We start from the raw sequence: 22,552 nt of genomic DNA, 5'->3' as shown, positions 1-22,552 counted from the left end.
GCACACCCATTGTGAACTCTATTCTGAAGATCAAGGGGGATTAAATACTTCTATGAAAAGCTTAAAGCCTTAACAAATCTTTAAGGTTCTAGCTATATGCTAAAAAGGAAATTACTCAACAAGAGCCCCTCTTTTCTAATCACAACACTGTAATGACTCCCCCACTGTTCTGGAGGTGTAATGTATATTTGCTGTGTACATAAGTTAGGAAATAAAGAATTACTATATGTACATTCCTCTGTCTCTATGATATATATGAATATAATACAGATCATATATATATATATAATATATATATAATATATAGACTTCTAACTGCCTATGATACAGAGAAATGTGTTGCAGAATAGTGTTAAAAATAAGTTGGGGACCAAGATCCCAGAAGGTAAAACCATTTCCTATAATATTAATTATATATATATATATTTATATATATTTATATATATATATATATATATATATATATATATTTATATATCTATAAATGAAGACAATTGAGCCTAGAGCACAAATACAGGGAAGATAGGTGTAACATTCCAGAATACATGGGAGGACAAAACAACAAACAAAACAATTAAAACCTTACTCCTGGGTAAGGGTCCCATAGCTGGAACTGACAGCATAGGTGCCTAGTTAGTGAACATTTTATATGATTGCTCTCATTCAACTGATGTGTAAGAAATGAAGAAGCCACCACAAAATGAAACACGTCCCACGGACTACTTTCATCTTAAAATCTCTTTAAGGAGCAACTCTGGGTCAGCGTGACCCAGGAAAGCCAGGCTACGTGCATCATCTGTGGAAGTGTCCATTCTTGAGCCCTCAGCCAAAAACCAGAAGAAAATCCAAGTGAAGATTTTTTGCCCTTCTCTATTGCTTCCAAGTTTGGTTTTGTTTTCCAGTTAAATACAGATGGTGTGAGGACAACCTTTTTTTCTTTTTCTTTTTTTTAAAAAAAACAGAATGCTGTTCTCTATCTTTGGTTATTCGTTCCTACCAAACGTCATGGCAAAACTGTTTACGACACAAAAACATTTAGTAAACTTACATTAGTTTTGTAGTTCAAGCTTAACTCAGGGGCAAGTCAAGGGGGTAGAATTAACATTTCTACTTCACAGAACTTTAGCAAATGATCATTCTCGTTTTTTCCGCCACAGTTTGTTCTCTGCAACCTTACAACCAGAATAGGCTCTTTCCCCCCCCTTCTTTTGTCAATTGCAGGTTCTAAATTTAAGGCCCAAGTTGATTTTTTTTTTTTTTTTTGAGGCTTTGAATTCATTTTAACTTGGGAGGATATATATTTAGCTATTGTCAGTTTACTCAATAGGCCCCGCAAGCTAAGCAAATTTTTTCTCTTAAATTTTCTCTTAAATTCAATGAATTTTCTCTCACTGAAAACATACATTTAGATAGAATTAAACATTTTCCCACCAGGGAAATTAAGGAGAAATACCTTACAGGTTCTAGGGAGTTTCACCTCCTGCTTCTCTACTGCAAGCATTTCTGCCGCAGGCATTTCGCCGCATAATTAATTGACCGTAAAGCAACTTTGCCGTAAAAGATACAATCACGAAAAACAAGAGGCATTTCTTAAAGGGGGCATAATGAAACATGAAAAATCAACAACAGAATTAAAAACACTTGTTGCGAAATACAAACTATTTGAATATATTCAAAATATACAGTGTAGATTCAAGGCATTATTGCAGAAATAACTGATTGCAGAACTAACTTTATTTGTAGATTATACCTAAGCCTTTGTCATCGACGTCCTTCGTTTATGGTGTTATACATATTTTTTTGCTTGACGATTCATCTATTGGGCATTACACTTTTTCTTTTTTCACTAAAATTTCTTCCTTCATTAAGAGAAGTATCAGCTTCCAGGAGCACCTGGGTGGCTCAGTTGGTTAAACATCTGACTCCTGATTTCATCTCAGGTCATGATCTCAAGGCTCCTGAGTTCAAGCCTCCTCCCCCCCCCCCCCCACCCCTTTCCCAGGCTCTGTGCCAACAGCTTGGAGTCTGGAGCCTGCTTCTGATTCTGTCTCCGTCTTTCTCTGCCCCTCCTCTGCTCACGCTCTGTCCCTGTCTCTGTCTATCTGTCTCTCTCTCAAAAATAAACATTAAAAAAGAGAGAGAGAGAAGTATCAGTTTCCAAATACTAGGATGCATATTGTCACATGTCCTCTGGTAGACGTCCCTAAGTTCTGTGGGAAATGTGGGTTCAAAACTCTGCATCGTTGTATAAACCATTATGAGGGCTAAGGTTTAAACATATAAAAATGGGAGTACTGTGTCAGATGGAGAAATCAAACCAATTAAACCAAACTGTCAATGAAAAAAGCACATTTAAGAAATATCTGAAAGCTTAAAATATTATCAGTGAAAAGCCAACAAACATTCTCTAAGGCTGCACCATACATGAGGCATGTACCAGGTGCTTACTCTTTTATCTGCATCATTCAAAAGTATAAAGTTAATACATGGCACCTGGGTGGCTCAGTTGGTTAAGCGACTGACTCTTCCCTTCCGCTCAGGTCATGATTGCAGGATTTATGGGTTAGAGCTCCAAGTCAGGATTGCACTGACACCACAGTGCCTGCTTGGAATTCTCTGTCTCCCTCTCTTTCTGCCAGTCTTCCCCACCCCCAACTCACACACACTCTCTCTCTCAAAATAAATAAATAAACTTTAAAAAAAAGTATAAAGTTAATATTATAGAAGAATGTAAAACCTGTAAACACTGCAAACTTGCTAATTATTACAGAAATCCTGAATAATTCATTCCTTTAATAGAATATTAAAATAAGCACTTAAAAAATTTTTTTTTCAACGTTTATTTTTATTTTTGAGACAGAGAGAGACAGAGCATGAACAGAGGAGGGGCAGAGAGAGAGGGAGACACAGAATCCGAAGCAGGCTCCAGGCTCTGAGCCATCAGCCCAGAGCCGGAAGCGGGGCTCGAACTCACCGACCGCGTGATCATGACCTGAGCTGAAGTGGGACGCTCAACAGACCGAGCCACCCAGGCGCCCCTAAAATAAGCATTTTAAAAAATGTTTATTTTTGAGAGGTAGAGCAGGGAAGGGGCAGAGTAAGAGGGAGACACAGAATCTGAAGCAGGCTCCAGGCACGGAGCTGTCAGTACAGAGCCCCACGCAGGGCTCAAACCCGTGAATTGCAAGATCATGACCTGAGCAGAAGAAAGTTGGATGCTAACTGACTGAGCCACCCAGGTGCCCTTAAAATGAGCATTTTAGTGGTATTCACATCTGTCTACTGTTTATACAGCTTAATATCAGTCTTGAGGTTGACTGTACATTTTTGCTTGTCATTTCCTTTTCTTTACTTCTATTTCCTTGTTAGCTTCCTTCTATATCACCCAAATCATTTGCACTTTGCTGAAATTCTGGTCATTATAACTTATGATTAGAGAAGTAGCCCACCAGATCCTCTTAAGCTTCAACTTTAATATTTCTTTTAATGTTTCATTGCTTTTGTTCCTCTCATCAATTCATACAAGGAGACATGGTAAGGAAATAAACAGAAGACAGAAAGGAGATACAGAAAAATGTCATTTGAGTACCAGATTATTTAATGATAGGAAGAATGGGTTAAATGGGTAGCCATCATTTATCATTTAATATCGAATTAGGTACCTGGCTACACATCTTGAAGACATTTGTTAATTTAATGTTTATGATGACCTTATGAAATAGTATAGTGCAGTGATTTTCAAACCTCCCTTTCAGGCTTTTTATACTTGCTACATATGTGAACCTAAGCAAGTCACTTAACTGCTCTATGACTCATTGCTAAAGTCAGGATGATAATAACAGCACTTACATCATAGAGTTGCTGCAAACGTCACATGAGTTAACGGACCATATTCAGAATAATGCTTGGATCATAGTAATCATTCAATTAAAATTTAGCTTGTTACTATACTCATTTTCAGACAAAGAATCTGAGGCTCAAAGAGTTCAATTTAGTTGCCACTGACCATAACAAACAAGTGGCGGAGTCAGTATTTAAACTCAGGTCTGTTTGACTCCAAAGCTACTAGTGTTAAATGTCCCCATTGTCAGTGACAATACTCAAATATTCTAAAATCCATGGTTGAATGGTAGTGAATCAACAGTGGCTCCAGCCCAACAGCCTAAATTCTAGTCCTAGCAAGTGTTTCAAAAACCAGCTCCAGACACTCAAAAAGGATCTGCAGAATTTGGACAAAACAAAAATAGGGATTCAGCCTAAACTAGAAAAGACACCATTCTCTCAGCTAAAGCTATCCAAGGGCTGTTTTGTTTGTTTTATTTTGGTTTTTGTCTGCTTGGGAAGTTAGGAGAAATTGGGAGTTTATTTAAATCTCATTATATATAATTTATAGTTTGTTAAAATTGTGTTTAGCCAAAGATAATTCTTATCATTTGGTTTGAATTAAACAATTCTTACATTATCATTCATTGATGCTTCACATGTAGTTCGAATGTAAATTATCCTTCCAGGTACTATAATATTTTTAGCCTGAATTATTGCAATCATTATTTTGGCAGACAGATGGGGCAAAAGAGGTGAGCAGGCAATTTCCCCAGAAAGGTTTATTCTAATATGGGTGTGCTACTTGTTTCTTGGAGAAAGTCAATGTCCTAAGTAGACCATTCTATAACATTCATATCCAAACCCAAACTCTCAACGTTTCTCCCAAAACCACTTCTGCCGTTTCCCCTATAAAGGCAACTTCCTTCTTCCAGTTGCTCAAAACAAAAACCTTCGGAGTCATCCTTGATTATTGATTTTCTGTCATAGTCCACATCTGGTATGTCAGCAAGTCCTATTGGCTTTAATTTCAAAATATATCCAGAACTTGACCAGTTCCCCCAATCCTTTCTGTCATCACTCTGATTCAAGTCCTAATCATCATTTTCCTGGATTTCCTCAAGAGCTTCCTAGCCCATCTCTGCCTTTCCTTACTTCAGTTACTGCTCTGCCCCAAACCTCCAAGGGTTCCTTCTCACTGAGGGTAAAGTCAAGAGCCTTGCAATGATCTATAGGCCCTATGTCATCTGCCATCAACTACCTTTTTGACCTCATTTCCCACTATTGACTTCATTCAGTCTTTCCAGCCAAACTGCCATCTTTTCTGTGTCTGGAAGAAGTCAGCAGGCTCTTGTCTCTTGGGTTCTCTTCTCTTTTTTCTCCCTAGATGTTCTTCTTCTCCCCCTAGATGTTAGATGTTTATAGGTCTTTACTCAAAAGTCACCTTCTCAGTAAGGCCTTCCCAGGAACTCCCTATCTAGTATTTCAATCTAGTGTCCCCATGTCCCCACCCCCAGTGTTTGTCATCTCTTCTCTGACCTATCTATATTTTTTACTTATTTGTCTTGTTCATTGTCAGCCTCCCCACCAGATTATAAGCTCCAAGAATACAGGATTTTTTCTGCTCCTTCACTTACTGCTGTTTCCCCAGTGTCTGTCACATAAATAGGCACTCAATACATTTTTGTTGAATGTTGCTAAATTTAATTCAGACAGAATTGAAATTATAAACTTTCTACACAAAAGGATAGCTAAGATGTTTTCCACTTATGCACTTGTTAGTTATTCAGAGAGTCCTATTCAATAGTTCTGAAATCAATTTTAATTATCTTGACAACATCATACACCAAACTGGGGTATTTATATTTTCTGTTTATCCTACTTTCTGGAACATTTGATAGCAGCTTTTCACCACAAAAACATTTTTAGATTAAAATTACTTTGCCCCCTATGGTTATCTGTGGGCACTGGTAACAAATTGTTTGTTAGTGCTAAGTGAGTCTATGCTGATTGGCCATTGGGAATTCTAACAAACTTTAAATTTCAGCAAAATTTGCCCAGAGACTACTAATCCTGTGGAAGAAGCCAGGTATTCTGAAGGTAAAAGATACCAGGTAATTTGGCTCTCTTGATATTCTTGATAGCAAATAGCTTTATAATGTAGTTTACATTTTCAAGATCAATGCCATCCAGGTAGGGACATTGCTTTTGAAAATAAATGTATACTGAAAGTATTCCCTACTCAGCATAACTGTGTAATATTTAGTGCTTTGGCTTATAAAATATAAAATGTGTTACCAAGTTCTGGATATTATCAACTAAAATTGATGGCTTGGTACAACTTCCTCTTTGGTTTAAGTGTTAGCATTATCGAGACGCACAATAACTCAAAGACTCTGCTTTTACTCTATACCTTCACTTACAAACCAGAATAAGGATAATGCGATCATATGCATAGTTTTAAACCTCATCTGTGCAGATATTTTACTGATCAGCATTAAGTCATTTGATAAATGACTTGTGCTGATTTCTAAAATGCTTGGATGGCTAAATTATAGCTAGAATTAAGATCCTGAAAATTGTATTAATTTAGAAAAGAATAGCCTAGAATTTTAGAATATATTTAATAGTTACATTATTTCTCCAAATGAAAATTTTTACCTTGAGATGTTTAAAGATTGCACAGTGTTTAGATTATTTTTCCCATTAAAAGTGTTTTCCCAAATAATCTCAAAGACTGGTGTAAATTTTTTTATTTCTCATATTGGTTGCTATATTTCTGTGTGGTAGTCAGAAAAATACTTAATATTCATTAAAAATCAACAGATTAGTAATCCACAGTTATACTGACTTTTTTTTTCAATAATGGCTACTTGAGTTAAATGGGCCCACTAGATCCTCTGACTATATTCACCAAAGTGTAAACATGTACCTTTATCCCTAGCTAAATGGTAATGTTCAAACATAATTTTTTGAGCTCAATATAAATTATTGTTTGCCTTTAAATCAACTACATGTAGATTTTTCTGTAATAAGATGAAAGAATAAAAACTTACTCAAGATGGCATAGACTCTTTATTAAGAACACTGTCTCTATGATTACATTGCCTAGGTACTAATCCCAGTTCTGCCCCCTGGGAATTCAGGGGCAAATTTATTTGACTTTCTGGGTCTATTTCCTAATCTAAAACAAGAATAGTAATGCCATCTAACTCATAGGGTTGTTTTGAGGCTCAATTAATTGAATATATAGAGAATTTTAGGACAGTGGTGGCTCGTTTTAGAGTTTAATGCATTTTAGCTACTAATATAAGGATTACGTAAATTGCTTCACTCTGGAGCCCACAGATGGCTACTTGCTCAGATATACTGCTGATGAATATAAGGACCTATATTGGGGGGACCATCCTGGCAGCAGAGAAGAGTTTATTCCTCACAGTGGAGCCTGCTATGCTGGCCCTCATGTGAGGAATCTGAGTTGTTACACTAACTTAATATTATTATGAATTAAACAAATAATCAAATTAAATGATCTCTCTCTAAAAACAAAAGGGAAAAGTTTGGGCTGACAATAGAACAATATATAAATATAAATATAAATATATATAAATAAATATATATATATTTACTTGCTGTGTGTGTATGTGTATATATATATATATATACACATACACACACACACATATATACATTTCATTTCTATCAACTGACTTGTTTTAATAGCATTGGACAGTTTTCATTTTGACATTATAATAATTAGACATGTGAAAGCTCTCAAAGTACCTACACTTGGATATAAATTGTACTTTTTTTTTTTAAATACGAAAATGGACAATTGGATGTTTGTGTATACTTTTGTGTTTTATTTATTATTAGGACTGCAGCTCATAATTGGCATTGCTTTAGGGTAAAATATTATTGTCTTTTTGCAGAGAGTCTCGAAGATGCAAATTGTTTGTTTGGGACTCCTTCTTTTCAGCGTGACCTGGGCAGCACCAGTAAGCATTTACCAATTCAGTTATATGCATCATAGTATCTCTTGCTCTATTTTTTTTAAAGCATGTTGTTTAAATTAGTAACCCCTACTTAGTTTAGTTGTAATAAAGTACCAAGCAAACAGAAAGCAGACAGCACTTGACACGAATGTCTAACACCAAGGAGGACCTCAATGAACATGTGCTGAATTACAAAATGTCAACATGTTGCCTTTTAAGAAATGCCAAAAAGAGTTGTTTTTGAGAAAATTAATAGCCAGCCACAGTGTTTCAAATCAGCTAATTTTAATCAGTAAATGAGCAGGGACCCAAATTATAGCTAAAGAACTTCTCAATATTTTACTAAAAACTGAAAAAAACAAAAAAAAAAAAAAAAACAAAAAAAACCCCGACCTGATTAAGGCTGACCAACTAAATTTTGTATATACATGGTAATGGAAAAAAACCAGACCTTTCCTGTAATTCTTGCAACACCCCAACACTGTGAAATGCTGCTAATGATTTTCACTTCATCAGCAAGGCTAAAAATGGGAAAAAGGACCCCTAGGTTTAACATAAATTGAGCTGCAATTTCCTTTTGTATCTTTTCTTCCCTCTGATTCACCCAGATGGGTACTCAGGATGTGACTAAATTATCTTGTGAAAATGCTGAGTGCTACCAATATTTTCTATAGTGTAGACACAGTGCTAATTAGATAATGTATGAAAAGCATCCTAGCTTTTCAGAGCAACCATTCCAGTTGGAGAGCATGGAAATAAGTAGTCATCCTGTTGCTGGAAGTACTTAAATATAGGTCTTGAGTAAGTGAGTGACCAGTTAGGTAATCCAGTGATGAGCATGAACCATACCATCTAGTGAGGACAGCAGAAGTTGAGGAAAGCATGGCCCCTCTTAGCACATATCCTTTCACAGTCCTGTGGTGGGCTATACTGCTTAAAATAGACATCTGCCAGCCCCAATCCACACAACTCAGCTCAATCATCACCACAGAGGCATGTGCTTAGGCATGACGGGGGTTGAGTGGGTCTTGCTGACCCAGCTCAATCCCGCCAGCTGAGGACAAATCTATTTCGAGCAACATATTCCCAGGAACAGATGGAATGGCACCCTGTGACCGTTTTCCAGTAAATGTTATGTCAATATCAATCCAGTTACCACTGGTCAAGAGAGGGAGCCAGCACCCTTCCCAGAGGGAGACACAATGCCTTCTCCATTACAAGGCCACATTCAAGCGTGGGAGAATTGCAAAGTGAATGTGGGGGAAGAAGGGAGGGATGCGTCTTTCAGATGAAAGAGGCTCACAGCAAGGACATAGAGACAAAATTTGTAATTATGAATGGCTAAATGTAATGTTTTCTCCCAGATATATAGATCTCATTTGAGCAATTACCTCAATTGTTTAATAATAGATTGTGGTATCAGAAATTAGAATATACTGAGTCACTCACATCTGTTTTGGAATTACAATCCAGATTCAAACTGTAGGGGGAAAAAAGTTTTCTTCAACCCTCTTTGGGTCTGTGGCTCAGTCAGCAAATTAAACTGACAGAAACAGATTAACAGGACAAAAGAACACAAATGTTATTAAATTTCTACATGCACATGGAAGCCTTCACAAGAGAAGACCCAAAGAGGTGACCAAAGCAGGAAGCCTTTATACCTTTTAGACAAACAATTTGTGAAAATTTGGTAAGACAAAGGGGTTTGGGTTAGTAGTCCAACAAGGGCTAGGTAGTCCTTATCTTCCTTAATGAGGAGGATTAAGTTAGTTTAACAAAATTTCCTGTGGATTCTTCTGATGCCATCTCTGAACTGATAAGAGTCTATCTCCAGTAACAGGAGAATTGGTTTCCTGCCTTGAGGCTGAAAAGGGGAACTTATTCTGCATTTTCTACTTCTTAATTGCCTTCAGTTCAAAATAATTTTTTTTTTTTGTTTATTTATTTATTTTGAGAGAGAGCGAGCACAGAGGAGGGGCAGAGGAAGAGGGGGACAGGATCTTGCACTATCAGCACAGAGCCCAACGTGGGGCTCAAACTCATGAACCGTGAGAACATGACCTGAGCCAGTCAAGGGTCAGATGCTTAACCAACTGAGCCACCCAGGTACCCCCAGTTCAAAATAATTTTTATGTCAAAGAAGCATATTTTGGGGGTGACATTTTGGTTTCCTTCAAAAATAAAACTTGAAAATGGGAGAAAAGATGGTTATTGGGCCATGCAATTCAATTAATATTCATCAACATGCAGTAGACTACAAAGACTCTAAGTTACTTTGTTGTAAGTTCTTGATTATCATGAACTATATTAAAGTATTCTATCTTACCGAGTATAGTTTTTAATTCATGCGTATGTGTGTTCTATAAGAAGATGCCGAATACCCCAACCTGTTGGTTTTTTTTTTTTCTCTTGTTTAATATCTACCCATCTCATTTTTAGGTTTCTCTTTTCTGTAGCCTCATATTCAGAATTATTTTCACAGTGTTGATACTTTTGAGAAATGATACAATGATGTAAATTTACATGCACAGGCTAATAGAAGAACCAACATAAGAAAAAATGTCAATAATGGATTGAATTATAAAATATGCCTTGAAGGTACTTCATGTAAAATTCAGGAACATTTCCTCTTATTATTATTTTTTTGCATATAGCAGGCCACTTAAAAATTTATTATTTTAACCCTGGAACTTTGAGACTGAGGTTTCAGTTAAAATATCTTCTTCACTTCGACAACTACCACCACTTTAAGCATAGGCAACTTTGTTTCTTCTACTGCCTATATAGATATAAATTTTATAGCTTACAAACTGTAAAGTGCTATGTAAATATTGGTATTATTGACAAGCTATTTTTGTTTCTAGCATGTAATGGAATGTTAGGCAGATCTGCCTTGGAGCCAAGCCAATAGCACACTGTTAGTAAAGTATTGAATTTATTTCTAAGATAATTTTATCAGTCAGCGTCCCATCAGGAAAATAAAACCCACAACAGGGTGGGTGTTCAATAGAGGGATTTTATTTGGAGGATAATTATAACGTAATAGGACAAAGAGAAAGAGCAAATCAAGGGTGGTGAGGCAACCCAAAATTGAAGCTACTAGCACCCCTTGGGCTGAAGAAACAAGGAAGGAGGTGCTGTTCTCTGTGCCCTAAGTGGGGGGGGGGGGGGGGCAACAAATATAGGACCACAAAAGAGGTATGTCCATCCCAGAGATGCAACCCCAGAGAGAGCCTTGGTCGCTCTCCTTCTACCCTTCAAGCTCAAGCTAGGCCTCCCATCATCCAAACCCAGACCGAACCCAGATGGCAAAGGAGCTTGGGAAATGTAGTTTGTAGAGGTCATCCCAGAGAGAGCAGAAGTGCAATATCCGAAAGGATAATTGCCTAGATCTTATTGCAGAAAAATATAGAACATTAAAGTTTATTCAGGAAGAATACTTTCTAGGTAGATAGGACCTTTTTATTTCATCTTTCTCTTGAGGGTTTCTCTCTCTTCTATGACTGACACCACCATGATGCCTGCTTCCACTTTAGCACATGCATTTAAACACAAACTAATCCCACCCATTGGTTCCTCTTCTCAAATCCGAGATAACCTAGGAATTTCAAAAATAAATAAGAAAATAAAAATACTGGGACTAAAAGAATTATGTCTGTTCTTCCACAGCAGGCTTGCTCCAAAATTCTCAGGTCCTCTTCTGAATGCTCTCCTGTGACACCTAAATTTTAGCCCCAAAGCCTGGAACAAGCTGCCTGGAGCTATTCCTTTCTAGTTCCTGGCATTTCTGCACTTCAATAGCTGCCTCTCACCCCAGGTACTCTCAAGATCTTTGAACACTTTCATATCAGATCAAGAGAGAGTATTTGTCCCGATACGTAGGCCACTGCATTTTCCTTTCCCTGAAAGAAATCTCTGCTCAGGTGACTGGCAACAACAAAGTCCCATTCCTGGGTGTGATCCTAACCCTTACATACAGTGCTATGGTTTTACTCTTGCTGGACCATTAGCAACATCAGTTCTTTGTTCATACAGCAATTACTAAACTTATACAATCAATACACACATACAATCCACATTATCAGATTCTGATTTCGGTTCACTGATACTGAACAACTCTCCATGTGCCAGTGAAAACTTCTTTTTCAGTTGATATCGGAGACATCCATGCTTCCACATGGAAGTGGCACCCCTCCCCCAGCCTGGCAATGCTCCTGTGCCTGAATATGGTTGTATAATGGAGATGGCCTTGTCTCCCTCTGGAGGAGGAATACGGGCTCCCTCTTCTGCAAGGACTAACATAAATATGACTGTAATGTATGCATCTTCTTTGGTTGGAATGATTTTCCACACTGAATAGTACAACCCAGTCAGAGAAAAATAAATGAGACAATTATTGTGTGCACAAGTGGATGAAAGAATGAATGTTTGGTGAAGTTTTATTTTTTGTTCCCTTCCAGACATTTCAACCACAGACTGAGAAAACTAAGGAAGACTGTGTGGAAGAACAGAGGGTAAACAGAATTATTCTTCTCAAATAAACCTATTTCAACTCTGTAAAGAAAAAATCATGAGAGGAAATTTTTAACTGTCAAAATATTCTTGTGCACTTAGAATGGAGATGCAAAATTATACAACGTAATTTTGGCACTTAATTCACACAATGTGTGATAGAAGAGAGAAACATTCTGAATTGGGATTTGTTTCTCTTCACTGTGATTTCTTTCTTCAGAGGGAGAAGTGAGTAAGACTTCTGGTGTATTATTAGCAAACTATTTTCCCCACACACGTACATGAGAACAAAACAACAAATGAGGGAGAAAGCAAAGGGCGGGGAGTTAACAAATCTTATGTTTATGTGGGGTTAGTTGTCCATATGCATCCAGAGAATTAAACAAGTACCCTCAGCATTTCATGTCACCAAATTGCAGCCTACCATGGTTTCTCACAGCAGTCTCAGAAAATTCTGTTCTAGGACCTAACAATCTTCTGTCCTTTATCTCAGCTGAAAATTACAAAGGCAAATGCTGCAAACATAAGAGAGCCTGAATGTTCATGCTGTGAGTTTTTCCAGTTAGACATCAGACATGAATACTGTAAAACCTGCATTTCACCTAATCCTTACAAGGCCCTCCACCTGAAAATATTTCCAAAGACTCCATTTCCATTGAAATTTGGCAATAAAATTAATACACCCTGCGAGAGAGAGAGAGAGAGAGAGAGAGAGAGAGAGCGCGCGCGCGCAGCTGATAGTCATCCTTAGGGAAAACAGATTTACAGGCATGTAGAAAAGAAAGGGACAAGTTTTATCCTTAGAAGCTGGCTGATACATGCTCTCCTATGGTTATAAGAAGCACTACCATTTGTCAGAGGCAGAATTTGACTTCACCTAAGTTAAAGAATGTCTTGTACAACCAAAAAGAGAACCAGAAAACTTAATATGATATAAACACATCTTAATATAATGTTATGTCTTTGTAGATAACGTATAAAGGCCACCATGAGAAACATGGGTATTACATGTTTAAGTATGTTTACACATCTTCTGGGAGGAAAAATCACACTGACATAAAGGTAAGCTCAATCTCTGAGTGAAGTTCCTTATCATGTGCCAAACTCTGGACAAACCCTAGGGGAAAACCATAGAGGAGACAAGTTTACTTTTGATTACTCTGGGTTTCTGTCTATGGCTGGTGCCTTCGTCCTTTTCCCACAGTCCCTGGCTCCTTAAGCATCTCTGCTATAGAACTCTGTGTTCCAGAGCTTTCCTGACACAGATGGTTCACTCCTGCCCTGGCCCAAATCCTGCCCTGCTTTGGGACCTACCCCTGCAGATGTGGTACTGTGGACCCCCAATGCCTGTGCCTTTTTCTTATTGCTTCTGAGTAACACCTGGTCTTTTATAAGGAAAGTTTCTGAGCATATTCTATCATATGCTCCAATGGTAAGGTTAGATGGCTATTAGAGAAATCATTTTAGACTAAAGAGTGACATGCTTTAGTTCCCCTTAAATTCATTCCACTGACAAGTCCATCTGGGTCAGGATGCTTGGAAAAGAAAGAATAAGGGCCTTGTCCCTGGAGTGGGACAATAATTCTTTTCATTCAGTCCCTTCTTGCAGATTCATTGGCCAAAGAGCTGGAAACAGCTTAAAATGCCATCAGCAAAAGGACTATTTACTGTTTCCAAATCTGGTTTCGTTTCTCATGAAAGTAGTAGTTTCTATTCAGAATGTTATTTTGTTCTGCTCGTTATTCTTTAGATGGCATCTCTAAGACTAACTGCCTGTTACATTTGTTATATGGAGTAAATTGAAACTTATTTGTGGTAATCAATATATGTTGAGCTCTTCCTGTTGTGCAAGATACTATGTGAGATAAAATAATTGAGAAAAGTTAACTCTTTCTCTCCAGGAACTTAGAGTTAAACAAGCAAAAAAAAAAAAAAAAAAAGGCGCTCATAAAAGTCATTATAACTCAAGACAGAATATGCAAAGTGCTGTGGGAATAGTACCCCCAAAACCATGCTTCTAGGGACTTGGAGTAGAAAAAGATCAGTTCCTAGCCTGGTGTTTAAGGAAAGCTACGTAATGGACATAATGGAGCTGGGCCTTGGAGGATGAGTAGAATTTGAGCAAACAAGTAGGTGATATAGGACACTCCACAAAACTCCACAAAAAGAATACTATGAACCAGGGAATGGAGAGAGAAAAGCAGAGCATAGAAAATCTCCAGCCCACTGATACAAGAACCATCATGTGGTCAGTGATGCAACCAGAAGTCATTTAACATAACAAATGTAAAAATGATTGACCATCACATTTCACAGTTTAAAAGTTGTTTCACAGTTTCATTTATAAAAGAACTCTATTCAGTCTTTTGTGAAATGCACACAATTAGCATACCTGCTACTGTTTTTAAAGCTTGCTAGCACCAAAAAGAAAACAAAACTTCCCATGCACAGTAGGGAGAGAAAAAAAATAAGAAGAGATTATTATAATTTGTTGATTTGCTAATGCACATGTTTAACTCAAATAGCTATATTCACAATGAGCGAATGAACTTGATTGCAAAGGAAAATATAAATGTCCACGTAAAACTAAGACTCAATGATTTAAAATAAGTCAAATGTTTAAAGTACTTTTTATCCAGAAATAATCCACTATAAAGTTTGTTTCTATTGTGTTTTTTCCTCATAGAAAAATCTTAAATACCCGTGCTCTTTGCATAGTGTACCTACTCGCAATGAGTGCTTGGCTGAGGGATCAAGAAAGACCATTTGGCACCTCTTGCCTCCTGTTTCACTAAATGTGATTCCCCATTATCCTGGTTTCCCTGAATGTGGGCTTTCGATGTCCTTTATCTTCCCTACACACTTGCTCTGTGAGGGCAAGCTTCCAGCTGACTACACTGTTTTCCTCCATCTGGGAGTTCTCATGTATTTTCACATATTTAGTTAATACATCCAAGAAAATGTCCACATGCTCAACAAGAGCCAACAGACTGAAGTGGTGGCCAAAAAAAGGGGGCGGGAGAGACAAAATTAAGCTGCATTAGTAAAAACAGGGCTGCTGCCAGGGCAAGGAAGCTACTAGATGCTGTGTGCTCTGGGCTGCTCAGGCTATATCAGAGTCTGGGGTTGTTTGGGACCCCACAGGCTAAAAGAGATCCACGGTAAGATGACAGGACTGAACATAGTGACCTAATAATTGACAACTGCAAGTGTCAACTTGGAGAAGAGAAAGCAGTGAGTTTGGAGGAAATCTTAACTTTTCAAAACATTAGAAAGTTTGCACATGAAAGAGGAAATAAATTAATCATTATTGCTTTAGGAAAAAAAGAAATACTAGTTACTAGTTGCAGGTTAAAAAAACTTGAAAAAATAGAATATAATGAAAATTAGAATATAAATGAAAAGATCTCACATAAAACATAACAAGCAGTTAGCCCAAAAAGTGTTCAAGGAGGGAAAAGCTGACCCTAGGTCATGAAGCCAGGAAGGACTGGCACTAGGTTACCCTGAAAGGCTGTGATACCTGACTATCTCCAACTGAATATTGCTTTTTCAAGCTCAGGTTCTACATTCTCACAACACCAATATGTCTAAAAGTAAAGCCAGTATCTTTTTCTCTTGTCTTCATTTTTACAGATCAATACTTCAGCCCATTATCGTTATTAACTTTTCTTCTATTTGGGCACCAACAGAAGGTTTTTTCTTTGTAATGTTTTCATCCGGCATTACCCTAATCCAAGTGATCGTATCTCAGGTGTGGACATTGCAGCATCCTCCTAACTGTTCTTTCTTACTGCTGTTCCTCCTAAACGCTGATTTTTATTGTTAGTCCCTTGCTCATAAATCTTCACTAGCTCTTCATTCTCTGCAAAATAAATCCAAATTCTTTGCCCTAGAGTCTCAGGCTCTACAGATCTCCAGCACTTTGTAAGTCTGTGAGAGCCCCAGTTGGAAATGAGGTCCCTCCCCCACTCCTCCACCCTCTATGCCCCTGCAGGACTATTGTCTCTGCCATTCCATAAGTCATCAGGTATTGCTTAGAACATGTGGCACTCAGCCAATTTCTTACATGTTCCAGCCCCTCAATAAATATCTCTTACTCTTCATTTTGTATTACTTACCAGTTCAAAGGCCTATGTCATGGTGTTGTCAATTTTATCTTACGCTACGATTTTGAGGTGAAGAGAAAGTATGTTATTTGTTTTATCTATCACTGCTCTGTTGTTCAAGAGCTCCTACCCATGGGTTAATGGAAGGGAGGAGGGAGCATGCAGAAATTAATTTCAATTCAACCTGCTTAAACTTAAGGTTATTAAATCACTGTAATAGTTCTTTAAGTATTTTAGTTTCTTTTGGATAAAAACATTCAGATCCTCACTCTCCCTCCTTTTCTAAGGTGGCATACAGGCATATGAGACAGTAGGATATGGCTTACATACATACCCCCTACATACCATATACCATATGAACATACATGGGTAACACCATAGTGGAGGGAAAGACGTGGAATCCTCAGATATGCGTGGGCAATGCTGCTTGACCACTTGTGTGCTTCCTACCCTGCTTGTATCCTAAGATGAAGTCTCTGGCTACCATCGCTTAGGATCAGTATAGTACAGTCTTATTTGGGGCCCAGTAGTGTTTCAGCCTCTCTTGGCTTAGACCCCTCTATGTCTGAGTATGACTCACTTTAGTCCATAACGTGTATGCTCCATCTACATTGCTCCTTTTAGAGTCACCTCATTCCCTCCACAGTGACACCTTCTGGAAAGCTCCTGAACAGACTTGCAGATACTTCCATATCTAGCCTGTGCCACAGGGAAACTGTTGAGTGGCATGGGCAAAGTTGATCTCAGCCCCTCTTTTTGACCACATTGTTCTGTCAAGCTTATTGCAACTGGGCTGTACCCCAGGTTGGTAAAATACAGCCTGTGAAGCAGCATCTTTGCAGACTTGCCCAAAAGAAGGATAAACTGAGATATATGGATAAACACTTTATTTTCCTTCTCCACTTTCTCCTTTCATTCTGTTATCATTCAGGGACATTCCTTGTCCAGATCTCCATTACTTAAACTTTATGATCTAGAACTGTAGTTCTCAAATGTGGCCTACAGACCAGCAGCTATCAACATCAGCTGGACAATGTTATTAAATGCAAATTCTAGAGCCCCACTCTAGGAAACTCTGGCCATTGGTTTCAACAATATTTGTTTTAGTAAGACTTCCAAATGGTTCTGATAAATGTTAAATTTGAGAACTATTGATCTAGACTATCCAATTTGGCTTATTGCATGACAAGCAGGGAAGAAAAGAAAATTAATGAATCCTTTTTTCTGACAATGACTGGGTTTGGAACACTGAAAATTCTTTGAATGTCAAAAACTTAGTATCACCTAGATTCATCTATTTGTCTATTTTCTGAATACAAGAAGAAAAAAAAAAGAAATGAAAAGAAAATCTTCCTTTAGGCAGATGAATACCTCTGAAGACCAGGGCAAGAGCAGAGAGAAAGAATAATTACTTTTTAAAATATGAACTACATTTCACTTGCAATGACTTACTAGTCACAAGATGGGGACTTTTTTTTTTTGGCTAAAAATATTACTATAACCAATTTGCATTTAAACATCTTACTATTTGGTGCAGTACTCATAAAAATTTTAATAGTGAACTTTTCACTTTTAGTCTAAATATCTGTCTTTGTCTCAACAACAATGTTGTCACTGAAATTTTAACTATGGCTTCAATTTCTTTTATTTTATCAATTATGTCTCTATGTTTGAGGAGGACCACTCTTGAAGCATATGCTCCTTAAATTCAGGTCCTCCTTCAAAATCAGGACCTAATCTACATTTCCAAATTTATTTCTTATTCGTTTCTTTAGAATTTCTACATTCAAACCACAGTTTTATTCGTATTTTCTTTCAGATGTTTCCTATTTCCAAACATTTAAATGTGCCACTTATTCTTAAAATATTCTCCCTGCTTTCCTACCATATATCTGGATCCTACCCAGCCTTCCAGCCTTGCTCATTCTTTGTCCATGAAACTTACTTTGGCCATTCCAGAATTATCTCTACCAACAAACCTCTATTGAGTTAATAGTTTTTCTTTTAAGTATCTGGTGGGTAATTCTTTTTAAATTGCCTAAGAATTATTAAATTTTTAAAATTTAACATAAAATAATACTTTATGTTGAAAATTACACTTTAGCAGGAAGAAAAGAAGAAAGACAGTATTGCTCATCAAAATTCTGGTAAAAGAAGAAATCAAGAACCAGCACCTAAAGAAAACATTGTCCAGGAAAGAGAGAAAAGCTTGTCCATTGTTGGAGCCAATGAAAATAATCAAAGTAGCAAAACCCAAACTCCTTTTGAAAACAGACAGGCAACAAATGAAGACGATACTATTGATAACAAAGAAAATGCCCACAGTGACCAAAAGAGATACATTTATCCTGAATCCACTGGGAATAATGGGGTTGATGATGGAGACAATGCTATCAGCAAACTACGTGACCAAGAAGAATATGGTACAGCTCTTTTTAGAAATAGTATGCAACATATAATGGAGCCAGGGACTGTGACTGAACTCTTGGCAGAAGAAAACAAAGAGAACCAACACAGAAATGTTCTAAGCAAAATCCCAGCAAGTGTGAACTATGTTAAAGTCCCCTCAAAAGATAGGAAGAATTATCAAAGAGATCCCCAAGCTCAGAACATTCCAGTTAAAAACAAAAGCACACGCCTTACTCAATACAATACTGACCATTCAAAACAGCTCCCAAAACTCAAAAAAATCCCCAGTGATTTTGAAGGCAGTGGTTACCCAGATCTTCAAGGGAGGGGGGACAATGATATCTCTCCTTTCAGTGGAGATGGTCAACCTTTTAAGGACATTTCTGGTAAAGAGGAACCTATTGGTCCCGACCTAAAAGGTGCAGATATTCAAACAGAGTTTTCTGGCCCAAGTGAAGCCGATGCAAGAGGACCAGGTTACAATGAGATCCCAGAAAAAGAAGAAAATGGCAGAAATACCATTGGAACCAGGGATGAAACAAGGAAAGAAGCAAACACAGCTGATGTAAGCCTAGTAGTGGAGGGCAGCAATGACATCATAGGTAGCACCAACTTTAAGGAACTCCCTGGAAAAGAAGGAAACAGAGTAGATGCCAGCAGCCAAAATGCTCACCAAGGAAAAGTAGAGTTTCATTACCCTCATCCACCCTCAAAAGAGAAAAAAAAGGAAGGCAGTAGTGATATAGCTGAAAGTACTGATTATAATGAAATTCCAAAAAATGGCAAAGGTACTAGTAGAAAAGGCACAGAGCATTCTAATAGGAATCAAGCAATCCCCAATGAAAAACAAAGATTTCCCAGTAAGGGCAAAAGTCAGGGCCGGCTTGTTCCTTCTCAAGATCTAGATAATGAAATTGAAAATGAAATAGGTTCCCATAATGGCCTCAATAATGAGGGGACTATAATAACACACAGCAGAAGAAATCATTATGTTCCCCACAGGCAAAATTCTACACGGAATAAGGGTGTGCCACAAAGAAAAGGCTCCTGGGGTTATAGAAAACCCCATTCCAGTAGAAGGTTTAGCCCTCCTAGAAAGAATGACAGTAGTGACTCATCTGATAGTGGCAGTTCCAGTGAGAGTGATGGTGACTAGCCCACTAGAAGTTTCCAGCAGGATGAAAGTTCAAATACCTAGTCGTCTATGATGGGACGAAAAAGGAGAGTCACCTGAGAGCAGACCAGATGAGGAAGGGCAGAGCGGACAATTGAGTAAGCCAAGAAACCTGGCCTCCTCACAAGATTTATTGTGATCATAATGGTCACAGTAAGAAATTCAAAGTTATGACGCTTTTTTTAAAGAAGAAAAATTAAGGATTTGTGGAATAGGAGTCATTTAAAAATAGTTTGTGAATGCCACAAAAGCCTTCCTTTGTTGTTTGCTCTGTAGATATGAAAATCAACAATCTCTCTCCTATGATAATCTGTAATTAAATAATCTATAAGAAAGTCTGCTGTCTGTGGTGCTTCATTTCAGAGGCAACAAGATTAGTTCTGTTTCTGGCAAAGGCAGTGTTATGAAGTTAATCCCTTGAGTAAATCTCAACCATTTTCCCCGAATCCCACTGTGTTTATGCCAGCATTTCCTTCTTCTTCTGACCCCCCTCTGCTCCAGCGAAGATACCCTGCTTCACGTCTCTCTACACTCCCTTCCTCTGTCGTACATTTATAACTTCTTATAAGGCAAATTTTAGTTCCTGAAACAAATTTCCATGTTATCACTTTTATTAGTTCTACCTCCTTCCAAACAAAGAAGGGGATGGGGTGCAGAGAGGAACAGGGAGAATCTGAGGAGAGGACAAATGCAAAGCCTAGACAAAAACTTACTTTGGCAGATGCATAAATCATTTCCAGCCTGTTTTGCTTTCCCAATCTTTCATATAGATGCTTTCCCAGCTAATGGCCTTATGACATTGTTCTGGAAATTAGCCCCAAGCCACCTGGTAAGGGAGGGATGTGGAATTCTGGAAGGCTTTTGCTCTTCCTGATAAGAAAAGCTTATACAGCTAGTACCATGCTTCCTCCTTTCTTACCCTAGTTTCCTTTGCTTGACATTAACATGATGTTTGGAGGTGCAAAGGCCATTTTGTGACCTTGAAGAAAAGGCATGAGATAGCAGAAAATATACATATTGGTCTCTGCCCCCAGTTCCTGGCATGGAATTCCTAAAACCCTTGAAATTTCCTAAAAGCACTAGGAGATAGTTTTGTTCTAATATTTGGTCTTTGACCCTGGTTCCTGACACAGAGTTCTAAATTCCTTGCAATTTCCTCAGCCTTTGTTTTAATGAAGTGACTCTCGGTGGGCTCCTGGATAGGAGCTGGTCACCAGAAAGACTAGACTAAAAGCTTGAAATTTTCAGTCCTCCCCCCACTACCCCCTACTCATTCTCCAGAGAAGGAAAAGAGGCAGGAAATGGAGTTAATAGTTATGCCTATATGATGAAGCCTCTATCTATAAACACCTCAAAAGTATGGTGTTCACAGAGCTCTCAGGTTGGTGAACACATGGAGATGACAGGAGACAGCCTACCTGGAGAAGACATGGAAGGTCTGTGTCCATCCCCACAAACTTAGTTCTTCACCTCTCTTCTATCTGGATGTTCATCGATGTCCTTTATCATGTTCTTTTATAATAAACTGGTCAACAGCAAGTAAACTGTTTTCTTGAATGCTGTGAGCTGAACTAGCAAATTAACCAAACCCAGTGAGGGGTTTGTAGGAAAAACTCTGATTTATAATCAATAGGTGAGAAGCATGGGTAATAACATGGACTTGAAAATCAGCATCTGAATTGGGGAGGGGGAGAGTGTTATGGAACCTGTGGGATCTGATGGATCTCTGAGTAGATAGTGTCAGAATTGAGATCAATTGTAGGACACATAGCTGGTGTCACAGAAGTACTTATTGTGGGGGGAAACCCACATATTTCATGCGAAAAGAATCGTGAGTGTGGTAGAAATGTGACAGTAAAACAGACATACAGAAGTGTAGGTTTTCTAACACAAAAGGACAAAATAATCACAGAGATACCAGCTCCATCAGCTTCCTACCTCCAGAGTGCTTGTTCTGTGAATAAAACAATTCTCTTCTTAAGCAACTCTTCTTCCTCTTCTCCTCCTTCTTCTTTGGTTATTGATAGCTGAATTGAATTCTGTGGGGAAATAGGTTCTACTTACATAAATAGGTTAGAAAAAAGCTTAGGGCGGAAAGCCGCCACCACGGGGCAAAAGCAACCAAGGTTAGCTAGCGGGAGATTGTAAGGAGATCATGAGTAACTTGTTATATCACCTGCAGGAAATTACGGTCCATCTGATGCCAATATACTATTGTACTTTGATCACAAACTCCACTAGCCTCCCAGACCCTTTCCTTCTTACACACACAAGTTAATGATTACTGTCTGATTGTTTTTCTCACGTCCACATGTGTAAAATCTTTTTTTCTTCCACGTTCACCACATGGGTAATATCTTGTGAGCTCAATAAATATGGAGATGAAACTCGTGTTTGGGGGCTCTTGTCTCCTCTCAGACATTCCAAAGTTCATCAGTCCTAGTCTGCTATCTAGTGGAGAAATTGTATGTTTCAATTCTCTGGACAGATTTTATATTCAATTCTGCATCTGTTCTCTTGCTGGTCAAAAG

The 22,552-nt window shown here is 38.0% G+C and overlaps 1 protein-coding gene across 1 annotated transcript; it reads left to right on the top strand.

Annotated features, from left to right (window-relative positions):
* The first annotated feature begins 7,755 nt into the window (after nucleotides 1-7,755).
* MEPE (matrix extracellular phosphoglycoprotein) lies at nucleotides 7,756-20,268 on the top strand. The gene is made up of 4 exons (XM_019463429.2): nucleotides 7,756-7,820; nucleotides 12,278-12,331; nucleotides 13,299-13,391; nucleotides 18,543-20,268. Exons 1-4 carry the CDS (start codon nucleotides 7,767-7,769, stop codon nucleotides 20,001-20,003), a joined length of 1,662 nt encoding a protein of 553 aa, XP_019318974.2. The 5' UTR covers nucleotides 7,756-7,766; the 3' UTR covers nucleotides 20,004-20,268.
* The last annotated feature ends 2,284 nt before the right edge of the window (nucleotides 20,269-22,552 follow it).

The sequence above is a fragment of the Panthera pardus genome, unplaced genomic scaffold (assembly GCF_024362965.1).
Source record: "Panthera pardus isolate Hobbes unplaced genomic scaffold, ASM2436296v1 HiC_scaffold_13, whole genome shotgun sequence".
Taxonomy (NCBI): Eukaryota; Metazoa; Chordata; class Mammalia; order Carnivora; family Felidae; genus Panthera; species Panthera pardus.
The sequence above is the reverse complement of the archived record's forward strand: the minus strand, read 5'-3'. Positions and strand labels throughout refer to the sequence as shown.